The following is a 26,700-nucleotide window of genomic DNA, read 5'->3' as shown; positions in this document are numbered from 1 at the left end:
TATTATTGAGCGTCTGCTGCTTCAGCCTCTCAATGTCATCGCTCTAAGCATCATGAGGAATGGTGAGTGAGTCAAGAATATTGTAATCCATTTATATTGCTTTATGATACATGTTCTTTAACTATAGTAGTACCAGTTTAGTAATTTGGTCTCTGGCTTTCTCAGTTTTAAAGGTTATGGATAAGGCCATCTCACAGGACACCTCATTTAATTGTAAAGCCATTTTAATTTGACACCGGTGTACCACCGCTAATCCACGTCACCGTGATCTATCCAAACATTCATTAAACAAATCAATAGCATCGCACTGATTTTATGAACGTATTTACCGATCGGATCAGCAATAACGCCAATAACGCTACACTGATAAGCAAGGGGTGTTCACACAGCACGCGTAATTGTTTTCAAAACGAGCTGGAAACTATTTTTCACTTGACATGCAGTCTTAAAAACGCAACCTTAAACATAAAAGACGCGACGCAGCGGCTAAAGACGCATTGACTGACTATTGAAAATATCGCGTCCACGGAATGCAAAAATGTGCCCTGGGTGAACACCCACTAAGACTATTATATCATTTATAAACAAGAACATGATCAATCGATTGATTGTGAAACTAAGTGAGCGAGATTTGACAGTAGCTTATTCTCAAAATAACTAATAGCCTACAATGCTTGAAATGTCTTTATTAAAAAGTCAAAGTATGTGGGATCATGGAATTCATATTGCTACTGGCATAATTGTTTATATGACCTTTTTTTGTCTGCTTATTTCTAGCAGTTTACTGATATTAAGATGTATAGAAGTTTAATAGGTTCATGAGGCTTGCCATTGAGTAAACTAATATTTTATTGCATTTGAATGTATGAAAACATTTCTTAACTGTTCATTTGTGATCTAGCTTATTGACGATGTGTTTTGTTTGCTCATTTCCAGGGATGTTCAATAGTCCTGGTTTAGTTCTAACTCTTCTCTGACAAACCTGCCTGTAAATTTCAAGTGAATCCAAATCTTCTGTTTCTAGTGGTTAATTATAGTTGTACTCTGCAGGATGGCAGATCTATGGAGCATAGGGTTGCCAATTTCCTACTAGCCAAATACGGGACAGCCCAGCTCTAAATACGGGACATACACAAATCAAAATGCATTGAACACAACCTTCTGCAAAAGCTAAGCTAGATGCAGTGCAGAAAGCAGGTGTCCCGAGACGGATTTTTAACAGTTGAAGTTAACTTGATAAGATATTCTGACTATGCAGTTGCATTTTCTAATTCTAATTTGCATTTAGCATTGTATTTTCCCTGTTCCCTGAACAGATCCATTGGTCTGTTTCTTACTTTTCTTTTTCTAAATTTGTCACACTAAGCTAAAACACATTGATCAATAGTGGAAGGTCAAGGGTAGATCAGGTTCGAATGATTTGAGGATGAGAATAATACTTGCAGTGTCATCAGTGTCTGTGTTTGGTTGTGGAGGTCATGAAAATGCTGAGTCACTCTGCAGAGCAGCTCTCATTCATTCTCACCAGCGTTCCTCTAGATTTAATGGAGTTATGCTTTGTAAATTGATCCAAAATCTTAAACAAGTTCTATAAAAAGCCTTTGGGCCAGAAGAACTGCTTGCTGACTAAGGTTTCTCTGTGCTGTTTAAAGGGATAGGCCACCTAAAAACGAACATTCTGTCTCCGTTACTACACCCTCATACTGTTTCTAACATTTTGTGTAACGTTTCCTTTTGTGCTCCACAGAAAAAAGAAAGTCATAGGGTTTGGAACAGCATGAGGGTGAGTAAATGACAGATGTAATTGATAGATTTGTTTTATTTATGGCTTAACCATCCCTTTAAACACAAACCACAACTTTTCATCCTGCTATTACAGTCATCATCTTTGGAATAAGATACTGTTACCAGACTGTTCTCATCTTTTAAAGAGTTTCACATTTAAAAAGCTTTTACGTAAAGCCTAATACGTTATGACATTTTATTTGTATTCTCTTATACAAATAAATGGTTCATAAAGGGGTTCATCATTGACTAATTAGTTATTTACAAATGAATTATAAAGGAAATCACTGATATGTGGTTATATCAACATGAAGAAAAATGTAGACTTTCATGCAATACTTGCCAAATAGTGACATATTTGAACTCACATGTTATAAATTGATAACACATTCATTCATCATTAGTAAGCTGTGAAAATGACAGGACAGATGTAAAGCATTTATAGTATTAAGGAGTTGCCAACATTAGAAACCCGTACATAAAGTTAAGTATGGTTTAATGGCTGTCAGGCGTTATTACTGTATATGCTGATACTGTAATCCAAGAGCTACTCAATGCTTTCATATAATTTTCTAAATATAAATATCATTTGATCTAACTAAAAAAGTGATACAATGGAATACAAATGACACTGTGTTTTTCTGGCTCTGTTGAAGCTTGCTGATATATCTGAAGTTGGAACAGAGGGTGTGGGCCAAGCTCCTCTCAACACACGCCTGGATAGCAAGATAAAGGCACTTGCTAGCAAGAAATATACCCTTAAGGAGCTGAGCGGCTGATTATCTCTCCAAGCCAAAGGAGTGAGATGGCTTGACAAAGACAACTTCCTTAATGCTGGAGAAAAACTGAGCGTGTCCAGTTTTTAGGTTAAGTGTGAGCGTTCACTACCCCATCAACTACCTTCTATAATTTTTTTCACTTTGCAGACTGTTGACTGTGAGAGAAAACGGTGGGATGACAGACCAAGAGACACCCAGTGAGGGTGAGCCCCCTCCAACATATATAATCTTTCTCGTTGTCTTTTTGTTCTTCATCACGGGCCTTCTGGGTTTCCTGATCTGTCACTTATTGAAGAAGAAGGGCTACCGCTGCGAATTAAATGACGATGAGGCAGACTGTGAAGATAAACTGGAAAAAGAAAAAGATGGCAAGTCATTTTTTGTTCTTTTTTCATTTGTTCATTTGTTCTACTAACATATGAAAATGTTTTTATAAAATATGTTTTAAAAATATTAAATGGTGTTTCAGAACAATCCCCCAAAAATTGAAAAAGACATGCAAAACCATATTTGTAAAGTTTGCAAGGCCTGGCAGCCAATCAATTTAGAAACAAATGTTCCAAAGGAGTTAGCAACTCCTTAATAAACAAAACCAATGTTTATATACGCTTGAATATGTGGCCCCCACAGCTGTCAGCTTATACAATGCTCCCTCAATAGGGTCCTGTGACTATGAGGGCCCCCAGCCTGCTTTTAAGACCCTTTTGCCTTCCTGTGTCTAATTTTTTTATTTGAGCCACTTTTTCAAATCTGAAATGTGAATTTTCTGAATATTATTTCATACTTTAGGCTTTATAGGATTAAGCTTTATGTTTTGTATGAAAAGTGCTGTTGAACAAAAACATGTATTATGCTATTCATTGCTATAACTGCATTTCTCCACAAATTTACAAAAAATAACTGGGCTTAGGTGGTTGGGAAAAGGACGATATTAATATTTTATTTTGTGTGGTACAAAGGTACTGACCAAGAAACTTAAAGTTTGTTGAAACAAATTATAATGTTGGTTAAAGCTTAAAATATTTTTAAATGCTTGAAGTTAGACATTTTTTGCAGATCTTACCAGGGGCAGACTGGGAAGAGAAATCTTCCCAGAGATTTACAGTTAGAGTTTACACTTTCCTTTTCTGCATATTTGTGGCCCGTTCTGCATAATGCGGCAGCCCATTTCAGCTTATCATGGCCCATTTGGCCCCGTTTCGCGGCCAGCCCATCAGGAAAAGTCCTGGTTCTTCCGATGGCCAGTCCACCCCAGGGTCTTACAGTAAGTGAAAGAAAGAAAACATCTAAAAGCAGAATAAAGCGCTTGACAGCTAATGTTTTGAACATTCAAAAATAGACTCTTAGATAATTAAAAAATGCTGTTAATATAATCTACTCTAAGGGATTTTGGCTTACATGATGCCTTCACAGAGCAAACAAAATGACGGTCATTGCAAACAAAATGATGACCCACACCTTTCAGCCCTTCAAAGCTCTCACAATGGAGGGTAAAGTCTTTTACAATAGGGAATAGTGATGATCACCTCTGAATGGAACGCACCCCATCATTCAGATGAGTTTGAACAGATATAGCAGTGCAGGCCAGAACTGCTTAAACTCTTTGACAAGTTTCACCAAACCCATATGCATGTGCTGTAGGAGTCTATTTGTTATATTCTGTATATTTTAAGTGTTTGATGAAGTTAAAATATGTCATAATGTATTATTGCACCTTTAAATATATGCATGTTTACACATTTATAACACATTTCTTTGCATTCTTGTTTATGGTATGCATCATTTGTAGAATATACATTGAGTTTACATTATGTATAACAAATGTTAAAATGGTACTGTCTGTTTAAGAACAGTGTCTGTTCAGCAAATATGATTCAGTTGAGCAGTTTCTTTACCACAACCGTGCTGTATGTTTGAGTTAATCTGACCGTAAATAACAGAACTGGTATTAAAAGAGACTTAAATAAATGAAAACTGACTGCGTGGATCAACTTTGAAATATAATTGGACTGGGGGGCCTTAAATAAAATTGGCCCTAGGGCTCTTGCTAGTCATAATACACCCCTGGATAAACTCTTTTAAATGTTCTTTTATTAACAATTTAGTTTCTCTCCTTTGTTCCCAATTAGATTTTTTGTTGTCATGTTGTACAGTTTAAAGCAATAATAATAATAATAATAATAATAGAGTATCGTAAGGACATAGACTTATGCAGACACTTGCAGGACAATTGCGAAATTACACTTTATCCATTGAAGATTTCAGGATTTTAAAATCCTCCAGATTTCCACAGATGAAGTGCCATGCAAAAGAATGATGCATTTGTTATAGGACTGGTATTGGGTTAGATACTTCGCTCATGTACTTGTTCTCGATAAAATGTCCAAATACCACGCATCGTATAAATGAGCAGAGTTGCCGCTGGGCAGCACAAGCAGCCGCACGGGGTTTATTGAGCGTGCACTCCTAGAATTGAAACAAGAACAATGGTTCACATACTTCTTAGCACCGTTTGAGAGTAAAGACATAAGAGAGAGCACTCAAAACACTTGCGCATCTCCCTGCGCCAACCATATAAAGGGAGCGCAATAATTTTGTTAAAATTAAAATCACATTTTTGGAAGGTCACGTGACACCATGCGAGAGGTGAACATGGACCTTTTGAGTTTAGAGGGATTGATGCTGGTTGGCGCTGTCATGCATGGGGTTAATGTGCACATTTTTCTTTTTTCTGTTTGTAGTTCTGGGGAAGTTCAGGGTTTTATTGTTGCACTAATGGGGAATGTGGTCTGTATAATCTTGTTTTTGACACAATTTATTTTTTCTATTATACCAATATGTTAAATGTTAATATGAGTGGATTGTCTCTCTCCACGTGGAATGTGAATGGGTTGGGATACCCCATAAAAAGAAGGAAAGTTATTTATTTTCTTAAACTTTAGAAATATGATATAGTGTTTCTTCAAGAAACACATCTTTCCCAGCAGGAAGCTGAAAAATCTGAGAAGATGTGGGGTGGACATGTTTTCTTTAGTGCTGACTCAAGTAAGAGTAGGGGAGTCATTACATTGATAAGTAAGCATCTACAGTTTAAATGTCTCAAACAGATTAGAGATAAATTAGGAAGAGTCGTTATTATTTTCGCAGAAATTCATGGGCAAAGTCTTATTTTGGCTAATATTTATGCACCTAACGCTGATGATCAGGGCTTTTTAATAGATCTTGAAGGGATGTTGCAAGCCGCTGGCACCTCTCATGATTATGATAATATTGGGAGGAGACTTTAATCTTTTAATGAAGTCCTTGATCATAGTGAAGCAAAAGTGTGCAAGCCCCCTAGAGCAACATTGACGCTTCACAGGATGTTTAAAAATCTGGGTCTTACAGAGACTTTTGGACCCATCTGTTAGGGAATAATAATTATTTTCATCAGTCCATAAGATTTATTCTAAAATAGATATTTTTTTAATTTCCCTAATTTCTTCCGTCGTTGATTGTTCAATTGGAAACATCTTAGTCTTAGATCATGCCCTGGTGATTTTAGAGGTGTTGCCACATACAGAGAAAACAAAATCATTTAGTTTGCACTTTAATGTATCCCTTTTGCAAAATCCTGATTTCCAACAAAAGTTAAAGGCTGAAATCAATGTTTATATAGAGACCAACTGGTCCTCATTGTCCTCTATGGGCATGGCATGGGAGGCACTTAAGGCAGTTCTTAGGGGTCATTCATCAAAAAATCCAGAGCACGAGAACTCATGGAGTTCGAAGGGAATATTAAAAGTGCCAAAGCAGAGCTGAAGAGCCAAATGTCATCTGATGACCTCAGAGAAGTGACCTGTTTGAAATACAGATATAATACTATTTTGTCACGGAAGGTGGAGTTTTGGCTATTCAGGGCAAGACAGTCATACATTGAGTCAGGGGATAAAGCAGGGAGTCTTTTCTTCCATTCTCTAATCTGCTGGTGGTGAAATTTTTGCTTTTAAAGAGTTATATTTTGATCTCAATAGTTCCACGACTTTTTCTACTTAGGAAGATATTCAAAATTTTGTGGAACAATTAGAACTCCCTTAAATCATCTCTTGATTCTGTGATAAACTTGGAGGAGCTTCACGAGGTAATTAAGTCTCTGTCTACTGGCAAGGCTCCAGGTCCAGATGGCTTTGCTGCTGAATTATTTAGATCTTATGCTACAGAATTGGCTCCACTTTTGTTAGAAGTTTATAAAGAATCATTAAAGAATGGAAAGCTTTCGCCAACCATGACACAAGCCCAGATCAGTCTGATTCTTAAAATGGACAAAGATCCAAGCAAGTTACTGTCCAATTTCCCTGATCCATTTAGACGTTAAAACATTTTGGCAATAAGTTATGACATCTCTTATACATATAGATCAGGTGGTGTATATTTGGTTAACCTAGACAGGGGAACAAGGCGACGCTTGCCAACCTGGGAATGGGTCGAGCCTGGCTGGGCCTCTTTTCTCTCTATGTTTCTCCGCATATAGCAATAAACGGCTGGGGCCCTTACATGCATCGAGGGAAGGGAGTCTTACCCAGTTTCCTATTCTTTCAGGGGGAGAAGAACCTGTGGAGACCACACCTGCCCGGAAGGTGAGGTAAAAGTGGTGAATACATCACATGAGTTTTTAGGTGACTTCTACTTCTCTCTGAGTCACCCAGCCCCCCTGGTTCTGGACACGATGGCGCATACATGGCCCAGAATGCGCCTGTATGCGTTTCCTCCGGTTTCTCTGCTCCTGGCCAGAGTTCGCCAGCAAGGGTCCTGCCTCTTACTGATAGCACCACGTTGACCAAACGGTATGGTTCTCAGAGATAAATCTCTCCTCGACGGCTCGCCTTGGGCGATTCCGGACAGGAGGGACCTTCTGTCTCAGGTGCAGGGGACGATACTTCATACCCGGCCCAAGCTGTGGAACCTTCATGTTTGGACCCTGAAGGGTACCAACTGAGGGACACTGGGCTTTCACCTGAAGTCATCGAGACGTTATGCCAATAAATGGAGTTTCTTTGAAAGATGGTGCACTGCACATAATGCAGATCCAGTTAACTGCCAGATTGCTTCAGTTTTGGACTTTCTGCAGGAAAAATTATCAGCAGGCACATGCAAGCCACTCTCAGGGTTTATGTGGCCACCCTATCGGCTTGCCACGCCTTGATTGATGGGATGCCATTGGGGAAACATCCTCTGCTCGCTCACTTCGTTCATGGAGCCATGCGATTGAGACCGCCTGTTAGGATCAGGATCCCTTCATGGGATTTAGGACAAGGGTCTTGCCTTGAGGGTCTGGTTTAGACCCCCTTTGAACCTCTAGAGCCAGCGTCTGATAAACTTCTGACTCTCAAGATGGTTTTCTCTTCTTAAGTCAGGGCAACTCTTCGTTTGCCATGGGGGGCGTAACAGGGGTGGGGGGGGGGGGGGTGTCCACCTCCAAACAAACAATGTCACATTGGTTGAGGGATGCTATTGCCCTGATCTGTGAGGTGTGCGGTCAAGCTTCGCCAGTAGGTATCAGGGCTCATTCTACCAGGGGTTTGCTCCCTCTAAAGCTTTGGCTAGAGGTGTCCCTCTGCAGCATGTTTGTAATGCAGCAGGCTGGTCCTCTCCGCATACATTCATAAGATTTTATAGTTTGGATGTTCATGCGACTCTGGGCTCTTACGTCCTTGAGTCAACATCACAAGCTCATGTCTTAGACCTCTCGCGCTCTTGTGAGCACAACTACACAACCATAAGTGGTCCAGACATCCACAGTTGACGTGTTGCACGCATATTCACTGCTGGTCACTCCTAAAAGACGTTCCCAAAGCGCTAAATCAGCGCAGCATCTCATTCCGCTTTTTTCAGGGAACAGGGGTTACAGTTAAGTAACCCGAGACGAAACAAAACAAGTTAGAAAACACAAAAACAATTCAGAAAACACAACACCAAGTCAGAAAACACATTTCCACAGTTGTTGGAATTTTTAGATGGTCCCTTACACATGTAGACGTGTAAAGGTGTATTTAGGTAGATCATACCTAAAACATTTCCAGCTTGCTCTTTTTGCTCTCTGTGTTATAAAGGGTTCCATTACTGTTTTACTGAGTGACAAACTACTCACAATTTTCAGTAATTGTTCATTTGTTATTCATTTTGTAATAATCGTGGGCAGAGAACCTGTCCTGAGGAAAGGACTAGGTATTCTCCACACAGCCAATCAGGCGTAAAGCTATGATACCTACCCTTTCCATTTAGACTGAATTGCTGTTTTGTGTTCTGTCTTGCCATTGTGTTTTCTGATTTGCTGTTGTGTTTTCTGAATTGCTGTTGTGTTTTCTAACTTGTTGTTCCTCATGACTCAGTACATTTCATATTACATGCTAACACATATGGGGAGTTGTCCTTCCAAACGACCTAGTTGAAACCTCTCTGCAATAACGGCAATATTGTAATTTGGGCTATGGTGTTTGAGGCCCGGCCTTCCAGGCGAAGCTGTCTACTTTAAAAGCAGGTTGCACAAACACCATTGCTCAGAATTTGCTTCCTTCAAGACAGTGATTAATCTCCTGTCTAGAAGCCCTCTGTAACGTAGTTCAATGGAAAGGAGGAGGCGAGAACTGGCTTGACGATATAAATAATATTTTAATAATAAACTTAAACAAAAGACGACAACAACACACACATGACGGACATGTCCGTAAACTATCTCTCTCTCGTCGCACCAGCGGCTGCCATCGGCCTTTATCCCTCTCGGAGGCTTAATTAGCCTGATAAGGGACCGGGTTTGTTATAATCACAACTCGGCCCCGCCCTCTGCCCTGCCACACCCTCTAATGCTTTGCTGTCAACTACACAAGTCAGCAGGTAGAATCTTCATGGCAAAGAGTTGACTCTCCTGCAGTATTCAGGTGAACATCACTCTGCCTCGCTGCTTGACACTTCGCTGCCGAACGGGCCACTTCATCATCCCAATTCCCTGCAGCGCTTCGCAGGTGTTGTGTATCCTTATAAAGCAATTGTTTACTGTATATTATGTGTATATATATATATATATATATATATATATATATATATATACACAAAGGTAGCAAGCCCTGTGCCGACAAGACGTTCACACTTTATCAATAAAGGGCTTTCACACTTCAAAGCCCACATATTATGCACAACCACTTCCCGTTACGCAGATGCGTGGGGAGCTCTTTCCTACATTTCGACCAGGTGCTAAAAAATTATTGAACATGGCCCTGTTTCGACAGTGTTCTGTCTTCTATGGTTCCGTCGTGCCAGTGTTACGAGCCGAAATACACAATCTTCTTACAAAGAACGCAAAAGAGATTGTTTCATATGAATTAATAAGTCTGCTGTCCCACTGCACGTATGCGTGGCAAGTCCTCACAGACATGTCAAAGCTAGTGTTTACAACGATCGAGCACAATCTCGGTCTGACCACACGATATGCTAGTGTTGCGTGCACAGACTGCGACACACACAGCAGGATTTACAGACGTTAATTCCTGGAGAAGGATGGTGGGCTTCGGCCCTTTCTAGTTCTGAGATGCTTGAATTGCCCACTTGCAATGCAGCCATTCAAAATGTTAACTCAGAAACAGATCTTATCACACATCCATCCTCAGGACTGATTTGCAACAATAGATCTGAAGGATGCATACCATGTACCAATTGCACCACGTTAAAGGCGGCTTTTTAGATTCACATTTGAGGGAACTTTGTATCAAGTTAAAGTCCTTCATTTCAGTCTGTCTCTGGCTCCCCGCACATTCACAAAATGTATCAATGCGGTGCTCGCCCCATTGAAAATGAACAGGTACTACTGAGCAAACACAGAGACTTGCAGCTTTGCCATATGGAAAATCTAGTCTAATATCAATTGGCGAATAGGACACTTTTCCCCAGCCAGTAAATCTCCTTTTTAGGAGTTATGCGTGTGCAACACTTGAACGAGTGTGTACAGACCATTCTTTGGTGTCTGTTTCAGTTCAAACTGAAAAATCATGAAGTAATATCATTTTCCTGTGCATCGTGGTACCTCGCTACTGTCTGGTTGCTCTAGCACCATTGTCAGCACCAGACTTCTACCAACAGGGTGTAATGGTGGGTCAAGTTTTTAGAAAGAAAGTGCTGACCGCAAATGCACCAACACAGGTTGGGGCATGGTGCGTAATGGATACCCAACTTACGACACCTGGAAACATGTACGAAAGGCCATGACATGTCAACCACCTAGAGCTGCTGGCTGTCTTTCTAGAGAGCCATCTAGATAGAGATGTTATACAGCTCACCATGGGAAATACCGCTGAGGAGGGATCTCCTCTCTCAGGCACAAGTCACAATCTGGCATCCCCAGCCCAATCTGTGGAACCTGCATGTGTGGCCCCTGAACGAAGTATGCTAAATGCTTCAGAATCGACGTATTCAGACATGAACTCCATTTTACAGGCCAGAGCGCTGTCCACGAGATGCCTCTATGTGCTAAAATAGAATTTGTTCACTGATTGGTGTTTCACATGGCAAAGGCACAGTAAACTGCCCTATATCAAATGAAAATCAAATCACTTTATTGTGACTCAACCATATACACAAGTGCAAGAGTGGGTGAAAGTATTGGGTGCAGTTCCGAGCAACAAAGCAGCAATGACATTGATGAGACATCACTGTCAAACCGAGCGTAGAAGTCGTTCAGTGCATTTGGAAGGGAGGCATCATTGTCACAGGCAACTGATGTTGTCCTGTAGTTGGCGATGGCCTGCCACATACGCCGCGTGTCGACGCTGTCCTGGAACTGACTGTGGATTCTCTGGGCGTGTGCATGCTTTGCCTCTCTGATGGCCCGGGACAGTTTGGACCTCACTGTTCTTAGGGCCACCTTGTCGCCTGCTCTGAAGGCAGAGTCTCGGGTCCTCAGCAACGCACGCACCTCTGCAGTCATCCACGGCTTCTGGTTGGAGCGTGATGGTCTTGGAGAAAGTAACATCATCAATGCACTTGTTGATGTAGCTGATCACTGATGCTGTGTATTCATCCAAGTTGGTTGAGTCGCCATATGTTGCAGCCTCCCTGAACATGTGCCAGTCAGTACACTCAAAACAGTCCTGAAGAGCAGAGATGGCTCCTACTGGCCAGGTTTTCACCTGCTTTTGAAGTGGTTTTGTGCGCCTGACGAGTGGTTTGTATACTGGGATTAGCATAACAGAGATGTGGTCTGAGTAGCTGAGGTTCGGGGCTCCACCCGGTACTCACCTAGAATGTTCATGTAAACAAGATCCAGTGTGTTCGCCCTTCTCGTTGCAAAGTCCACATACTGATGGACTTTAGGGAGCACTGTCTTGAGATTTGCATAGTTGAAATCTCCGGCGACAATAAACAGTCTGTCAGGGTTAGCTTTCTGCAGTTCGCTAATAGCTCCATACAGTTTACAGAGCGCTTCCTTAGCATTAGCACTGGGGGGAATGTAAACTCCGGTGTGAATTGCCATGGTAAATAAAAAGGTCTGTACCTAACAGTCACAAACTCCACCAGCGATGAGCAAGAGTCTAGCATAGAGTTCTTGCACCATTCCGTGTTGATGTAAACACACAAGCCACCACAGCGAGTCTTACCGCACAGCGCTGCATTTCTGTCGGCACGAAACGAGGCGAGCCCATGTAGCTGAATGGTGGCGTCCGGAACTCTGTCGCTGAGTCACGTCTCCCTCTTTATAAATATATTTATATATTTTACTTATCGTAAAATTGCTCGTAGAAAATGCTCTTAACCGCTAAAATGACTGTTAATGGGAAACACTTCTAAAACACTTCTAAAATTAACAATTTGTTAATTGTTAATTTTAAGTATTCTAATTCAGTTCATTATTTAATTTATAAGTATATGATTATCATTATCTTGATTATATATAATATAAAAGTAGAAAATTATGTCCCCACTTTTTTCCTCAGATGAATCAGATGACAGTCAAGACACTGTGGAACAAATTCTGAAATGCATAATTGAGAATGAAGGTGAAGATATTTTCTTCCTCTGTTTAAGTTTGTTCTATTGTGTAATTAAAAGGACAGTTTGTACTATTGTTTTCATCATGTATATTTTTATCAATAATTTCTGAAATAATGTATATAATAATGTATAAATGTATTGAATACTATTTGATGAAATGATTGATGAAACTTTTTTGTTTGTGTTGCAGCCAATATGGATGCCTTCAAAGACATGTTGGGTGGCCAAAATGTCTGTGAACTTCACGATCCACGGTAAAGTTATTGTGTGCTGTAAACATTTACATTCACACATCACACATATAATTAATGGTAACATATTGAAATCCAAATGAATGCACAGGTAATAAAGGAATAGAGGCCTTTATGAGCCCCAGAAAAGTTTAGGTCAAACATTACATATCGCTTAGTTAAAATAACATTAATGGAAAGTAACTTTTTTAACTGTTGCACTACTGTGTATGCTTCCAAAAGTGCTCATTGCAAAAACACAACTGATTAAAAATAACAGAAATTGCGTAAAGCCAGCCAATCAGATTAGACTTTACTAGATTAAGCAAACTTTCCATTTTTTGTGTGTGCAATTTGCATAACACAATCAGTGAACAGAGCATGGGCAGTCTGTGGGTGTGCAAGACTTACTAGAGAAAAAGAAAGTGTACATTTTATTTCATGAAAAGACTGATATTGTGAACTCTTTTTGAGGCCACTGAATGGGGCTTTCTTTCTAAGCAGTTTACGTCGCAAGGACAGTGTAGGTCTTCCCCTTCACCATCATACAGTTCATCTGGGAGGAGAAATCAGCACCTGTGTTCACTGTATGCAAGGACATCTATTAAGAACACGACGCAGAAGCCGTGTGGCTAGAAGCAAAGCCCGGCAGGGGGAGATGACTGTGTTTTCTGTGGGCAGGTGAGACTCTGTATTAAACTGTATTAAACATTTGTATACACCTCATTGTTTATTATTACTATTTTCCCCATTTTAGAAGAATATTAAAGTCATCAAAACTACCGTATGAAAAAACACTTGGAAGTACCTTAACTATCTTATACTGTAGTTTAGATCCTTGAAAATATGTAAGGAGTTTACATATAATGTACATGCTGCTCACTTGTTGGCTCCTTTTCCTCCACTATCAGCTACAAGAGTTTTTTCTGAAACCCAACTCTACCTCAGCTCCACTTGTCTGGATCTGCTACATTGGAATTGTTTATGTCTATTTGTGCAGCAGCATGTAACACGTGCTCAATGCAACATGTCTTGTGTTTTGTCTCATTGTGCACCAGTAGCAGCATGTCCACATGCTAACTCAGTATGCATGTGTTTTTCAAGCAGTAGCAAGTCTCTGTATTTGCTCTGCAGCAGCAGCGTAGCAGATCTAGTCTGCCAAGACCAATATCCTATCAATATGTCAGACCCACATTCACATGCTAAATCTTTCAGAGAGTTGCCATCCTTCAAATGTCTTAAATGTTTTATTTGCAATATCTACACATTATAAGCTAAACTCCCTAAATTCACAGATTTCGTGTCACCCACACGGAGAAGAAGAACAGCCTTCAAGGTTCGATCAATCTGCCCGCCGCTAAACCAGGAGACATATCCAATGACACCACACTGTCAGACGGCAGGGCGGGGTTCAAAGATACCTCAAAAAAGCCTCAGGAAGAATACAACATCCGTAACATGTTCAAAGACACCGGAGGAACGAACGGCAAGGTTCCAAACCCAGGAAAACGTAAGAAAAGCGTCACACTGCTTGGCTTCTATAAGGGCAGCAGTCCAGTGGGGACCAAGGAAAGGGTTGAAGAGGACAAGGAAGGGACAAGCACAGCTGAACAGCTGTCAGTATCTCTAGAAGAGTGCTTGAGCTCTGTCGCTGTGTCTCTTATTGACACTGAAACAGCTTTAGATCTGAATTCAATTAAAGGTTCTGTCAATAAATTAGAGACCAGCCCAGAGAAGGAAAGGGCTGATGAAGCATCTTTAGATATGAATTCACAAGACAAATTAAGTACAAAAACCACAGGGAATGTTCGAGACAGCTCTAGATTTTCTGTGGTAAGAACTGAGGAAGAGATTACTGTCACATCTGTAGCCACTACTGAGCATAGAGGACGTGATGCGGTGCAAAACGATGATATAAAGACTGGCAAAATTAGTCAGGAGAGTATAGACAATCAGCAGGTATGATTATAGCGTCATTGCCCAACGAGCATAGTGTTATAGATTATTGAGATGGTCAGACAATTGTTTTTTAAGAATGAGACTAAAATGCAAAGCTTTTAAGTTGCCACATGGACTGCTTTTTAATATACAATGCATACCTGTAATGGGTGTTTCTTCAATTTCGGGCACTTTTAGAACTGTGGATTGTTTTCAAGTCAAGAAAATTCCCACAATAGTGTTGTTTCTCAAATTCTGTATTGTGTTTAATAGAATTCTGTGGAAATGACGCTGATGGAAATGACATGTCTAACTTTTTTAAAAAGGCAAAAGATTAATTTCATAGATAACATTTTATGTATCCTAAATAAATACACACAATCATATAATATTTTCACACAAAATAACAGCTTGATTAGAAATGACACCTGATTCAATTATTCTGGTCACAGGTGATATTTACTCCACTAATTTTCTTTGTTTCAAATTTAATCTCAAGCATGCTCTTCACTGACACTTTTGTCGACTTGGTTAAAGCAATAGTTCACCCAAAAAGGAAAAATATTTCTTCATTTACTCTACCCTACCCTTATGCCATCCCGGATGTTTATGACTTTTTCTACCCTACCCTTATGCCATCCCGGATGTTTATGACTTTTTCTATTCACAAATGAAGAATTTCTCAACTCTTTTAGTCAATACAATGCAAGTGAATGGGTGCATCACATAAATCAGCATAAAAGTAATCCATACGATTAAATCAATGTCTCCAGAAGAGATTTCATACTGTAGGTATGGGTGAGAAACAGATAAATATTTTAGTCAATTTTTACTATAAATTCTCCTCCTTGCTCAGTCAATCTCCACTTTCACTTTCACATTCTTAGTGTATTTTAACAGGAAGAGTGAGTGGTAGTGGCGTAGTGGCTAAAGCACAGGGCTGTTAATCAGAAGGTCACAGGTTCTAACCCCATGTCCACCACCATTGTGTCCTTGAGCAAGGCACTTAAATCCAGGTTGCTCCGGGGGGGATTGTCCCTGTAATAAGTGCACTGTAAGTTGCTTTGGATAAAAGCGTCTGCCAAATGCATAAATGTAATGTAAACGTGTATACCCTACTGGGCAGGGAGAAGAATTTCTAGCAAATTTGGACTGAAATATTCATCTGTTTCTCAACCCACACCTATCATATCTCTACAGAAGACATGGATTTAACCACTGGAGTCATATGGTTAACTTTTATGATGACTATACATTCTTTGTATGGACCTACAGAGCTGAGATATTCTTCTAAAAATCTTCATTTGTGTTCTGCAGAAGAAAGAACGTCATACACATCTGGGATGGCATGAGGGTGAGTAAATGATGAGAGAATGTTCAGTTTTGGGTGAACTATTGCTTTAACAACTTTTTAACACTAACACTAACTTTTGAAATAAAATAATTGGGGCAAAATTGTTTTGTGTGTTGGAAATGTCGGCACAACTGTGGGACAAAAAATCATAGAGATAATTTTCACACAATATATATTAAAATGGTTTATGCTTTAGACTATTATAGTTTTAAACATGTAATAATTTGCATTTTTATAAGGGATTTTCATAGTTTAATTTTAAAAGTTTGTGTCTGGGGCAAGGCTAAAACAGTAAATTCTATTCAAAGCATTTCTAAATGACAAAACATAGATGGTAAAAGCATGGTAAAAATGTTTCTAATTCAGTTTTAATAAAACCCTCATATAACAAATTGAGAAGATCAACCCCAGGGACATGAAATTACCTGAAGTTGAAAAACACCTGTATACAGTGTGGGTTCAAAAATCTGAGCTGACATTGAAAATCTGGGATTTGAAATCTTATTTGAACCTAAAAAGAAACAAAGTTATGACATAAAATAAATAAGAAATATTTAAAACAATTTCAGGTCACTAATCAAATAGTATACAAAAGATTAGATTTCCTTTCTTTGGAAAATGTTGGTATAACATGGATTTTTCACAATCTTGTGGAGTTCTTGCCATCTCAAGTTCAAGCTAAAAGGGAATATAGCATACACCAAAAGAAATTATGTAAATTTGTGAATCTTTTATTCAAATTGTTACTTATAAAATAATTGGTAAAAAAAAATATGACATTAAATAAGAAACATTAAATAGACAAGTTGTCATAAGTTGACTGAGACTTTTGAACCCCATGTGTATATGTATGTAAATAAACTACATGTTATGAGCCAAAATAAAATCAGTGGCTATTGTAAACATATATTGACAATGCCATCTAGTTAATGGCATTCTGTTTATTAAAAGTATATATATATACATTATCTCACAAAAGTGAGTACACCCCTCACATTTTTGTAAATGTTTGATAATGTTTTCATGTGACAACACTGAAGAAATGACACTTTGCTACAATGTAAAGTAGTGCGTGTACAGCTTGTATAACAGTGTACATTTGCTGTCCCCTCAAAATAACTCACAGCCATTAATGTGTAAACTGCTGGCAACAAAATTGAGTACACCCCTAAGTGAAAATGTCCAAATTGGGCCCAATTAGCCATTTTTCCTCCCCGGTGTCATGTGACTCATTAGTGTTACAAGGTCTCAGGTGTGAATGGGGAGCAGGTGCGTTAAATTTGGTGTCATCGCTCTCACACTCCCTCAAACTGGTCACTAGAAGTTCAACATGGCACCTCATGGCAAAGAACTCTCTGAGGATCTGAAAAAAGAATTGTTGCTCTACATAAAGATGGCCTAGGCTCTAAGAAGATTTCCAAGACCCTGACACTGAGCTGCAGCATGGTGGCCAAGACCATACAGCGGTTTAACAGGACAGGTTCCACTCAGAACAGGCCTCGCCATGGTCGACTAAAGAAGTTGAGTGCACGTGCTCAGCGTCATATCCAGAGGTTATCTTTGGGAAATAGACATATGAGTGCGCACACTGCATCAAATTGGTCTGCATGGCTGTCGTCCCAGAAGGAAGCCTCTTCTAAAGATGAGGCACAAGAAAGCCTGCAAACAGTTTGCTGAAGGCAAGCAGACTAAGGACATGGATTACTGGAGCCATGTCCTGTGGTCTGATGAGACCAAGATAAACTTATTTGGTTCAGTTGGTGTCAAGCGTGTGTGGCGGAAACCAGGTGAGATGTACAAAGACAAGTGTGTCTTGCCTACAGTCGAGCATGGTGGTGGGAGTGTCATGGTCTAGGGCTGCATGAGTGCTGCTGGCACTGGGGAGCTACAGTTAATTGAGGGAACCATGAATGCCAACATGTACTGTGACATACTGAAGCAGAGCATGATCCCCTCCCTTCGGAGACTGGGCCGCAGGGCAGTATTCCAGCATGATAACGACCCCAAACACACCTCCAAGATGACCACTGCCTTGCTAAATAAGCTGAGGGTGAAGGTGGTGGACTGGCCAAGCATGTCTCCAGACCTAAACCCTATTGAGCATCTGTGGGGCATCCTCAAAGGGAAGGTGGAGGAGTACAAGGTCTACACCACCAGCTACGTGATGTCGTTATGGAGGAGTGGAAGAGGACTCCAGTGGCAACCTGTGAAGCTCTGGTGAACTCCATGCCCAAGAGGGTTAAACCAGTGCTGGAAAATAATGGTGGCCACACAAAATATTGACACTTTGGGCCCAATTTGGACATTTACACTTAGGGGTGTACTCACTTTTGTTGCCAGCGGTTTAGACATTAATGGCTGTGTGTTTAGTTATTTTGAGGGGACAGCAAATTTTACATTGTAGCAAAGTGTAATTTCTTCAGTGTTGTCACATGAAAAGATATAATGAAATATTTACAAAAATGTGAGGGGTGTACTCACCTTTGTGAGATACTGTATATATATATATATATATATAAGCAACCTAATTCTGTGGGCAATAGTTAATTTAAACAATGTTCCTCTTAACAGATCAGAGTTCAGTGTTAAGTTAGTAGGAGCTATTTTAACTCTACTTGTTTAGTCATATATCCTTGTATGAAAAGTTATATAGAGTTCAAATAATGTAAATGGAGATTGTCAGTTATCCAACCCATTACAGAATGTCTTACAGAAATCAATGTATTCATGACCATATGGACATGTTCAACAGTTATTAAAACACTTTTAAAACCAAGTTTGGCTGAGTGTGAACAAATCTGAATTATTGTGCAGTACAGTAACTGTCTGATCATATTGTTGTGTACACTCCACCTCATTTAAACTCTGTTTTCTCCGCACATCAACTGGAGGAGCCAACTGGGGAAAGATACCCTGTCTAATGTCTGACAGGCTGCCCAGACCCTAACCAGTGATATCTAACTAAATGGGTATATATTACATTCAAAAATAATTTCATTTTCAATAAAGAAATTAGTCTAATTGAAAGAGTGCTTCTATAGTTTGTGTTTGAGAATAACATATCATGTCCCCAGGTTAAATATCATTGCCACTATAAAATCACTTCAGGTCAATAGTAAATTAATTGGGATTATTGTTTATGTATATAAATTGTTATTGGCAAACGTTTTTGCCTAGGCAATGTCTGTGTGCCTACTGTTGTTGCGTACTATGCACAGGGGTTGTGTTAAAAGAACAGTTCACCAAATTCTCATCCTCATGCTATTCCAAACACATATTAATTTCTTTCTTCAGTGAAATACAAAAGGAGATGTTAGTGACCGACAACCTCAGTCACTATTAACTTTCATTCATTTTAGGTTAACCATCCCTTTAATGTATTGATTTCTAAACATCCATAGTACACTCATACTATCTATTTATTATTAACTTGCTGTTTTACTTTGAGTTCAGTAATAAATAAAACATAACAACATTATAATTGATCCTATGTCCTGTTCTGTCCTTGTTCAGCATTCCACTTCATATGTGAGAGATTTTACTGCTGTAATGGTGGATAAAGTAAATATCATGGAATAACTTTGAAAATCCAAACATTTGGATACTTGAGCAGCATGCCATAATAAGTCTTTGAAAAGTGACTGGGTTTTTTTTTTTCTGTGTGCAAAGAACATCATCTCAAATCTTCACATTTTGCATACTGAGATCAATGTAAATGCAATACTTTTCTCTTAAGCAGCGTACATATTTTCTTTGTTTCCAGTCATACAATTTAAAAAGGTTAATTAAACAAATCCAATTTTTTGTTTTGTTTTTCATTCTCTTTCTATGTACACAAACGTATTAGCGGCATTTAGTTTGAAATTGTAATACAGCGTTAAATGTTGGACAAAACAGCGCAAGAGCATACCCAGTTAACAAATTTTGGTTCCCAGAACGTTCCCAGAACGTTACTTTCAGGTTCCCAGAACGTTCCCTGAACAAACATTCTAACGTTCCCTGTTGGTTAGCGTTTTCTTTACGTTAATAGAACGTTTCCTATAAGTTAGGGGAACGTTCTCGGAACGTTCCCGAAAGGTTCCCGGAAGGTTCTCGGAAGGTTCCCGGAACGTTCCTCGAACGTTTTCCTAACCTCTACATCCTGATATGCCTGTACACAAATTATAGGTCTACAAACAACATATTCCACATTTTTATTCTCAAACACTTAAGAATCCTATGAATTATTAGCCTACAATATATTACAGAAAATAAGTAGGCCTAAATCAGTTTGTATTAAATAATTATATCAGCACACAATCCATGTTTTTGTTGATTCATTGTTTAATTATCAACCTAAAATAAGTCACTAACACAGCGTTAACAAACTTTATTAAGGAACAGGAATATTTAACATGAAAATATTTCAATAAATAAAATTGCACAAACATTTTAATTAAAACTATCTTTTTGCAAACTGTAGCCTATAACTTACACCAAAATTGATTCATATACAATTAATTTATATACAATATACAACGTGCTGATCTTCACGATCCGCTCAAAACGTGTATAGCCTACTCCCAACACCGTTATCTGCAAGTTTAACATGAAAATGAAAAGACAACGCGTTACATGGACATTACATGAAACAATTAGATGAACAATTAAAGAAACAATCTTCTGTCATGAAGTGACAGTCGCATCTAGTCTGGGCCGGGTTTCCCGATAACGATGTAGGCTATCTAGCTCTTGAGAGCGCTCTCTACGTGCAAGGTTACGAACGCTCGCGGCAAATCCACGTGCGTTTCCCAAAAATGCACTTAACATGAACGCATATAATAAATAATAAATAAATAAATAATAAATTCTGATACAGAGTGTTTACCATTTTAAAGTCCTGTGTGGGGCAAATTTCAGGGCCAATTTGGTCTTCCACCTCAGTCGCCTTCAGTGTTTTGAAGTTTTTTTGTGTTGCTTCTAGAAATAGAATGAAATAATCTCTGTTAAAGTCTAAATAATCTCGTAACGTACATTGTATATACATTTATATTAGAAACAGAGTTAGATTTGAAGTGTAGGCATATTGTTGACCTAGGCTAGAAGTCCGTTTTCGCCCATAAAAATAATAATAATAATAAACATTAAATAAAATTACCATCTGACATTTTCAAATTACTCCAAGTTTTGACATGTGAACACAGGACCTGAAACCATGATGCTCTCAAGTTGGACCTGCCTAATTTCTCGAAATGTTGTATTAAAATATACATAAAAATGCATTTTAATAATGCATTTTGTCCACAGAAAGACAAGATTCATTCTAATGTCTGCCGACATGTAAAGTATTTTTGTGCATTCACCACCATCCCATTTCATAGTGAATTTAGTAAACAGAAATCTTTATTAATTTTGTTCTGCAGATGAAAAACGTGAAAAAAATGGTTGAGTGGTATGCTATGGGCCTACAACTGCACCTGCTGATGCATTTAAGGAAACGCAGCCCTTTATGCTGCTGGATTACAACATTATAGGCTATATTAAATAGGCCTACACGTATCATCAATATAATTCATCATAATAAATTTCAGTTTCTGTATTCCCTTAAATCCTGAGCCTCGGTCAATTCGTGATCCGTTCGTCACATGCGCTTTTGCACCTTGAAGCAGATTTTGCAAGATATACACTCTGTATTGTTAATAAAGTGGCAAAAACGGGCTTCCATATAAAATAGTTACTTTTAGATAACTCCACAAAAGAAGTTAGAAGAGTTAGAAGAAACTTTCCTATTATACTAGAGCAAATGTTGAGGCCTTGGAAGGCAAGTTTGTTCTTCCTCCCCTTCAGGCTGTAGGCACTCAGCACTTCTTTCGATGCACCTTACGCAACATTTTGCGTATGCTGCCCCTGGATTTGCACCCCCAAGGGAGCGAAGGTAGTTCATCTATAAAACAACAACAACACCATTAACAACTAAAACAACAATGTTATATAAACAAAGAATACAATTATCTATTAAAATGGAACAATAGGCTTCTACAGATTAAAATAATGCAATTATCATGCAATAGCTGATTGAAAGGATTAAAGTGTCTGTTAATAAATGTGATTATATGTGCTGTCAATCGATTAAAAAACTAACTTAGTTGCACATTATTTCTGTAATTAATCGCTATTATTAGCACCATTAAAGTTTGTAATATATTTTTTATATTGTACCAATTTCACATATAATCTCGAAATGATTGTAGAAACATAAAGACATTTTTTTGGTCTTTTTTCTCCGTTTCACCTCGTGCCTAACGCCCTTCAGCCGTGAATTCACGATACAGCACAGCCTCTGCTTATTGCTTACATACATTACGTTTATTACCATCTTTGTCCTTTTCTCCTTGTTGTTCAATGCAATGTCCAACTCTTTAAAAGCCTCAACATTTTGACATGGCCCAGCAAGGATTTCCTCCTCTGCTTCGCCACCTGGCACAGCCACAGCAGCCAGTATACTGCGTTGCAAGGAGAGGATGTCTTGCTGATTTTCACATAATTCCTGCAATCTCTGTAGGACTTTTGTGCGATAGTCTGTGGAGAAATAATAAACATGACAAATTTCGTTCCTTAAATGTCTATGCAGTTTTTGCCATTAATTATCTAGACGTGGCCGCATGACAGTACACTTCTAATACCTAATCACCTCCACTTTTTGGACTGGACCTTGCCCCCAGACCCAGAGGGGTCCACTCCTAAGACTCCTATAATATTTTGTGGGAAACACTATGTATGCATGCATGTTTGTGTCGAAGAGCTGCTACTGTAGCTTACTTTTTGTGGCTTCCTCAGTTAAATTCTGTGGCTCATTTAGGAGGAGATCTGACACTGCAACAAACAACAAAATAGGTTACAAAGTATTACATGCTAATGAATATAACACAATACATTTTGATTTCCACACCTTGATGGAGGGGAGACACATTTGTCTCTGAAGACTCTGGTAATGACTCTTCTGCTGTAAAAATAAAAATTTATTATAGAGCTGCAGGTATAAATAAACATTGAAAAAGTTTAATATCGTTCAAATTTTAACTGAATAAATCCGGAGATCTTGTCATTTGTCGTTCTGTGGGTGAGAGAGAGTAATATATTGCTTTAAATATATTTTGAATGATACCTTATATGTTAAATAAATAAATAAACTGGAGAGTATTATATTCTGCAAGCCTTTGTCTTGTGGGAATGTTTGGGGAAATGATCTAAAACACACCAGAAATGTGAGAAGTGTTAAATGTTAGCAGGTTGCTTTGAATTTTCAGAGTTTTAGAAAACTAAATAAAGCGGATGAGTGAATAACATGTATTATTACATGACTTACTTTTGGGTGGAACAGGTTTTGACAATTTTTTTCCCTGAATTGGGATAAATCTGCCCTCATCTAAAATATATAGAAAAAGTATAAAAGATAAAAGTTATAGCAAAATGCATGTTTTATGTATAAAAAAAAGTAATTGACAATTTTGCTCTTCAGTGGACTTGGTATTTAGATATTTTTTTATAGATTTTTAACAGTTTCAGTTTTAATTACTTTTTAATCACAGTTTTAATCACGTTGTAAAGTATAACATTTCCAAATGTTAAGAAGTATAATTACTTAATGCTATAAAATGTCATTATGTTCCACTGGAGCACTCCTGTGACTTTCTGCAGACAGCCCTTACAATATAAATAAACTGACCTTTCACATGCATGTTGTGTGATTTAAACATTTACCATCTGAGGAGATGTCAGTTTCAGACTGAAATCTTCTTGGCTTTTTGAGCTGCCTCTTTTTATGTGAGGTGTCCTCCGTTTCCAAATTAGACGTCTCTGCAACAAGCCGGCATTTCTGGGATGCTTTTGTATATGAGTCTGGAAAATATAGACTGTTGCCAGAATATTACATTTCATAAAGTAATTTTAGAGATAAATCAAAAAAATGTAAACAACATTGTAAGGCTATTGTTTGGTAAATAGGCGGTCCTTACAACAACATATTCATGAGTTACAGACAATACACATAGTCTGTTTTAATCCTGTTGTACCTGTTCTTAGCCAAATTATTTTAATACGGAACCGTTTCCATTTTTGTTTGTCAGGCATGGCACTTTTTTGAACCAACTGCCATGAAATGTCCAGTAACAGAATATCCCCTGTAAAAAAAAAAAAAAAGCTTTTTTTGTTTTGTTTGTATTTTATTAATCTGATTTTAATATTGTAAGTTAATGTTACTTTAAAGTTAATTGAATACAAAAGCATACTTCAGTGGTCTCCTCCAGCCATGTGGTTGGGATGATTTCCACTGAACTGTCATCTGCAAATTCCACCACTGCAAATGTTTTCTTTTCCATCTGTTAAGAGATTAAAATAATAATAAAATTAAGCAATTACTAAAGGTGAACACATAACCAGTTCTGTACAGTCATTCAACAGCTTGCAATTGCTTGAATTATATTATTTCCCTTTTTGGCCTACCTGTTTGCAAGGTGCAAAACACGGTGATTCCGTGCGCTGTAAAATAACGGTAATCTAGCTGTGTTTGCCAGCAATGTACTGTTAATTTACAGTTCTCCTTTTTTACTGTCATTTGGGAAACCGATTAATTAATTAATTAAAAACATGACTTTAACTCAAATCAAAGAAAAACTAATATTAAAGTCAAGGGTCAAGAGCACAAAACACCAATCACTATCATGGTAACATCAAATGAAAATAAAATAACATCTAAACCTGTCACGTTTTAATAAGAACTTCTGTAGATGTCTGACAGAAATAAAGTCAGTCTGGTTGTCACACCCTCGTGTCCTGAACTGCACTTCTCTTCACTGTCTCCATTTCCCACACTCTCATGCCCTGAACTGCTTTTCTGCTCACTGACTCCAGTCTCTACACTCTCAAAAGCACTATGGATATCCTTTTCATTATTATTTCTTTCATCCATGTTGACATGACTTTGACTGTGTTGAGTTGTTATTGGATGCCATTTTGATTCTTCTCCAATACTCCTTTCAGCCAGTGACCTCCGGGCATATTTCCACTGCCTTGTGTAGCGTTGCCTCATGGATCTTGAGTCCATTCTAAATCCAAAATTTTAGATTTCATGTAAAATGTTGTTTGGAAATATTTATACATATTTTTATACAATATTTATAGGACAATACATTATAAGGCCAAAATATTGTGGGATCCACAGGATCTTCCACTCAGGATCTTTTCACGATGTATTATTATTTTCTGTATGACCAGAAATGATAGAGTATTTTAAGTTTCCACTGTATTTTTTTAAGAACACGTTTAGTTGCTCTCCAGGATCTTAGATATTGCCTCGAACGTTCTATTTTGTCCTCACACATTGTTAAGCCTGTAAATATTTTAATGTCTGAATGTGCTTCTGTTTTTCTAACAACAATTTAATGAAGGTAACCACTCTTAATATTTGTCACTTACCTTGGTCAGTGGCTGCTGACTCTTGAAAACGATGTAAAATCTAAAAAAAAGATAATCATTGGGTTGGTTTAGGTAAATACATTGGTATCATGAATCGAAAAAGAAATCAGAAACTGCAAGAGCTTGTGAATCAAATTGAATTATGAAATCTATATGAGTCTCCAGGTCAACATCTGTCTTATAACTTTTAAATACTAAGAATGTTTCTGGTAGGCATTCAAAACGTATAGGCTACTTACAAAGACAAAGTCGCTCTGTGCTAGGGCTCTTAAAAGAGCCTTTGGGGTGTAGTTAGCTGCTGTTGACACAAGGAAAGGGGAGAGAAAGTAGAAACATGTCTGAATATGAGTGAGATATATCTGTACAAATTAAAATGCATTCAATTTCGGCAATGATTTTTGACTAATCAGGATGCCTGATAGATTTATCACTTACAATAATCAGACTGCAATATATACTGAAAAAAAGAGAAGAGAATAATTATTTTCATGGTATTAATTCCAAAAGTTAATAAAGGCTCTTGATTTATTAATATATCAATTGCATCAAAAATGCATGAGAAGAATGCAGTAATGCATCTGATGAGACTTTACAACCCACTAACAAACAAGAAACCATATTAAGTCAGTAAAATACATTTTCCTTCTTGAAAATACTACTAGGCTACTAATTAGTATTATTATTTTTAATACTGTTAACAGTAATAATAAAATATAATTATTATCATTGTCATTATAATTATGAATAGTATTAATAATACTAATAATAACTTATTTTATTATTATTTGACAGACGGATGGCCGATTTCATTATAGATCTGATCTCATCTTTACAAGCCACGTCTCTCGCTCTCACAGGCTTAGCTGCGAGCGCTGGCGCGTACACCACCAGCGGCGCGCTCACGCGCTCGCAGACAAACAACGAGCGCTCACGCGCTCGCAGCCAAGCCTGTGGGCTTTCCATACAAAGTACAGATAATATTATTAATAATTGTATATTTTATTTATTTTAAAGTAACGATAACATCACAGACATGATGACTGATGAAACGCAAAAGTTCATTTCAAAATGAGCGGGTTATTATCCCAAATGACGTCACACAGACTTAACGGCATTTAACGGTATTTAATTATAGCGACTAGTG

The 26,700-nt window shown here is 38.2% G+C and overlaps 2 protein-coding genes across 2 annotated transcripts; one reads left to right on the top strand and one right to left on the bottom strand.

Annotated features, from left to right (window-relative positions):
• On the top strand, positions 1-19,064 carry rell2 (RELT like 2). Its single transcript, XM_052149348.1, has 6 exons — positions 1-62; positions 2,442-2,932; positions 12,524-12,586; positions 12,772-12,835; positions 13,316-13,492; positions 14,107-19,064. The coding sequence occupies exons 2-6, from the start codon at positions 2,740-2,742 to the stop codon at positions 14,774-14,776; spliced, it is 1,167 nt and encodes a 388-aa protein (XP_052005308.1). The 5' UTR covers positions 1-62; positions 2,442-2,739; the 3' UTR covers positions 14,777-19,064.
• Positions 19,065-21,876: 2,812 nt separating this feature from the next.
• LOC127659531 (uncharacterized) lies at positions 21,877-25,050 on the bottom strand. The gene is made up of 6 exons (XM_052149396.1): positions 24,906-25,050; positions 23,164-23,196; positions 23,032-23,085; positions 22,902-22,955; positions 22,456-22,661; positions 21,877-22,026 (listed from the first exon to the last, which is right to left on the bottom strand). Exons 1-6 carry the CDS (start codon positions 25,048-25,050, stop codon positions 21,877-21,879), a joined length of 642 nt encoding a protein of 213 aa, XP_052005356.1.
• Positions 25,051-26,700: the final 1,650 nt, after the last annotated feature.

Source organism: Xyrauchen texanus, chromosome 19 (genome assembly GCF_025860055.1).
Source record: "Xyrauchen texanus isolate HMW12.3.18 chromosome 19, RBS_HiC_50CHRs, whole genome shotgun sequence".
Taxonomy (NCBI): domain Eukaryota; kingdom Metazoa; phylum Chordata; class Actinopteri; order Cypriniformes; family Catostomidae; genus Xyrauchen; species Xyrauchen texanus.
The sequence above is the reverse complement of the archived record's forward strand: the minus strand, read 5'-3'. Positions and strand labels throughout refer to the sequence as shown.